This window comes from Vigna radiata, chromosome 6, assembly GCF_000741045.1.
Source record: "Vigna radiata var. radiata cultivar VC1973A chromosome 6, Vradiata_ver6, whole genome shotgun sequence".
Taxonomy (NCBI): Eukaryota; Viridiplantae; Streptophyta; class Magnoliopsida; order Fabales; family Fabaceae; genus Vigna; species Vigna radiata.
Window position 1 is genome coordinate 17,925,001 of NC_028356.1, and position 3,692 is coordinate 17,928,692.

The window sequence follows — 3,692 nt, forward strand, 5'->3', positions numbered from 1 at the left end:
GTCACAAAGCGCGGAGAGGGGAGGTGATGGCGAAACAGAGAGAGAACGCGAGAAGGAGAGAATCTGGAACCCATCAGCAGCTGGGTCTACACTAGAATCGAAGATGGCGATGAGATCGCCAAGAAATCCCAATCCCAATCGCAAAGAAATCCCAATTGCATCTGACCAAAATCACTTTGCCTAATTACCCTAATTTCAATTTTAATTTTAACCCTAATTTATTACATTTCCACGTCACAATTAATAATTTTTTTTAACACATAGCTGGCAGCTCTGCCGTTAGCAGAATTAACGCAGTTAGCAAAAAGGACTAACTTGCACACTATTTACAAAAAGTAGGACTTTAGTGAACTTTTTAAAAAAGGGAAGATTACTTTGAACAAACCCCCAAAAGAAGGATCAAAATAAGTATTAAACCTAATTTTTAAGTGTAAAATAATTGATTGAAGTACCCTTTCTTATATATATTTATTATTATAATTATATTTGTAAAATTTCCTGTTCTAGTTTATTAAATATATATAATTTCTATAATAATATTAATACTATTAAAAATTGGATATTAGAATAAATTACCTTAATCATTAAAAAGTTGAAGCCAAATTAACACAATTAAATTTTTTGCAATAAAATTATTTTTTTTTCTCATTAGACTAAAATTGAAATATGTTAATATTTGTTATCCTGATTAAAAAGAATTACATAAAAGTAAATTAAGAAATTATTTAGAATTTAAAAAAATGGCATTAAGTTAGAAAAACTTTTAGCAAACAAAATTTTTATTTATTAAAATATAGAACTAAAATTACAATCAAGCATAAAAATATGTTTTAAATAAAAAAAATCAAGTGGGCCAAACATATCTTATGCACGGCAGCCCAATGCGATGAAAAGGTTGGCTTGATTGACCATGACATACGGGCAACTCTGATAGACACGAACATTCTGCGTACATACATATAGTATATTATAGTATACGGTAATAATAATAATTAGCCACCGGGTTTCGGTTCAGAGAACCTGCTACAAAAGAAGAAGAAAAGTTTGTTGAAGAGAGCCAACCACAACAAAAGCAATGGGTATTCCGTCGGAACTTCGGGACATCTTCTTACCCAACAAAAAGGATGTCTTTATTGCTTCTCCCGCAGAGGATAGGCGGGTTTTGAGGACCAAACAATGCACTGATGGTATTCTCTCTCTCTCTCTCTCTCTCTCTCTCTCTCTCTCTCTCTCTCTTCTTCTTTTTTGTTATTCATTTTACAAGTGTTTTTTCTGCTTAATGTGTAAAACATCATTACGTGGAACATGCGTTATGGTGATTATGGTTTTTTATTTATCTCGTTCCCATATTAGGACACATGATTTGAAAAATAGATTTATGTTGTCTTTTAGAGGTTAGATCGATTGATTGATGGTTACGGGGGCCAAGATGTAAGAATAATTGTGAATTGTTAATTTTTTGTGTGGATCTTCCGTGTCGAAAGCTAAAGATTGGGACACAAAAAATTGAAGTGAACGAAATTAATTTATGCTGCCTTGAACTATAGCTCTAAATGAAAGTTAAGTGAAACCTGCAAACATAGCATAAAAGGGAAAGGGTCCTGTTAATTTGTTAGTAGTTGAAGGGAAAACAGTGTTTTCCTTGGGGAAATTAGTCTTGGATGCATGTTCGGTTTAAAGTTACACAAGTAATTTTACGAATTTCAACGTAAGATTGTGCCTTCCAATGTATGATTTGAGAAGGAAAAAGCATGTTGCTTCTTGAATAAAGTACTTCTGAGTGGTGAGAGAAGTGTTACTTGCTTTCATATTTCTGCTAATTGGGAGAATAATGTTGAATTATTGTTTCGCTTAGAAGTACTCATGTTTTTGCTGACCTTACATGAATGAATTGTTTTCATTCCTTTGTCCATGATTTTCATTAACAAGGCAGGGCGTGTGTATGCTACATATTTTGTGACTATTTTATCTTTTGAAAGGGTGCGAGAGTTCAGGAGAAATGTGAATTATGTTCATTTTGGCTTTTCCTTAATATGCAGAAGGTGTGCATGCTGGATTCAGGGCTGCTTGCATTGCTTGTGTTGCCAGTGCTGTGCCTACTGTACGTAACCTTTTTCAGATACAGTTCTACATTTTTTTCGTTTGTAATTATGTCAGAAAAAATCAGTTAAGCAATGTTCTTGTTGTCTTTTAGGTACAACTTTTACCTCATAACAACTACGTTCTATATTCCACCGGTTTGGTGTTTATGTCTGCTTTTGAAACCTTTTTCTAAGTTTCTGAATTCTGAAAAATAATTCAAAGATGAAGAAGAAATCAGGAAAACTTTAGACCCTTGCATATTTATGATGAAAATATATAATGTTTAAAGACAATCTGAAATATTGTCGGATTTCACTATTATATCATTATTGGCCAGTTCTGTTCACATATTGGTATGTTGATTTACTAAGCTTTGCTTTTTAATATTGGATTTTTCAAATTTGCAGTTGACTGCAGTTCGTGTGATCCCATGGGCAAAGGCAAACCTCAATTATACTGCTCAGGCACTCATAATATCAGCTGGTATGATCTCATCTTACAAAAACCAAATGATTAATTCTAGATGATGCTATTAGATTTTTCATATAAAAAGAAATCCTTTTGTTGAGATCTGCATGGTTATTTGAAAGGGTAAACCCTATGTAGTTCGATAGGTGTTTTTGTTGTTCTCTTGTTAGAATTGATGTTTTACCTCAGCCATCTATGTTGATCTTTAATGTAAACTTTTATTATGGGGTTACTATAGTGAAACCTTAATTCTAATTGAAGAACAATACTGAAAAAATCTAAGGAAGTGTATGAGTTTTCTCCAATAGGGAATGGGCTTTAAAGCAAGAAGCAATTGCTTCTGATGCCATTGTATTAACAAGTCCATATAATAATGGTGTATGCACTTAATATATTAGGCTTGCCACAGTTTCAAAATTCAATGGCACGGGAACTCAGCTAATCTTTTAGCTGCTGGTCCACTTGTAAATTAGTTGCTTGATTTCTTTTACCTTTAGTTTGACTATATTTGCAAATTGTTATCGTGTTTAACATCTGACGGTGGTTGGTGAACAGCATCCATCGCTGCATACTTCATCACTGCTGATAAAACTATCTTGGAGTGTGCAAGGAAAAATGCCCTGCTTGAAGATGCTTTGGTACACAATCAACAATAGACGTTTCTTACGAACTGCAAGAACCCGTCGTTGTTATACACTCAACAGGACTATTCAAAGGCGTATGTTATTAAACAAAATGTTTTTGTCTTGTGAATGTGACAGTCATTTGAAATTGCAACTCACTGCGGCTTCAGAAGTAAAAAAATTTAAGCTATGTTGTTGACTTTAGTTGTTTTTCCATCTTTAGTTAAATAAATTTAATGCATAAACTTCGAAATTCCATGGGCTGTTCCGCAATTAAGCCTGATTCTAATTTCATGTTATAACCACCCTGTTCCACAAATTCATTGCGCGCCTTTGTCTATCTCCCGTGGTTTATAGCTTCACATTTATACTGATGTTTCAAAAAATTAGCGTAGCCACCAGAGGCAAAAATCCTTCTACCAAACAAACCTAACCACAACTTTCAAAGTGTAGTCAATGATTAAACAGCTAATATTCGGAAGAGCTCAAGCAAGTGCCCAACCTCTAAAACAAGGCTTA

At 33.7% G+C, this 3,692-nt stretch overlaps 1 protein-coding gene across 1 annotated transcript; it reads left to right on the plus strand.

The window, feature by feature from the left end:
* The first annotated feature begins 976 nt into the window (after positions 1 to 976).
* On the plus strand, positions 977 to 3,488 carry LOC106763917 (early nodulin-93). The gene is made up of 4 exons (XM_014648095.2): positions 977 to 1,187; positions 2,040 to 2,101; positions 2,490 to 2,565; positions 3,106 to 3,488. Exons 1-4 carry the CDS (start codon positions 1,076 to 1,078, stop codon positions 3,204 to 3,206), a joined length of 351 nt encoding a protein of 116 aa, XP_014503581.1. The 5' UTR covers positions 977 to 1,075; the 3' UTR covers positions 3,207 to 3,488.
* Positions 3,489 to 3,692: the final 204 nt, after the last annotated feature.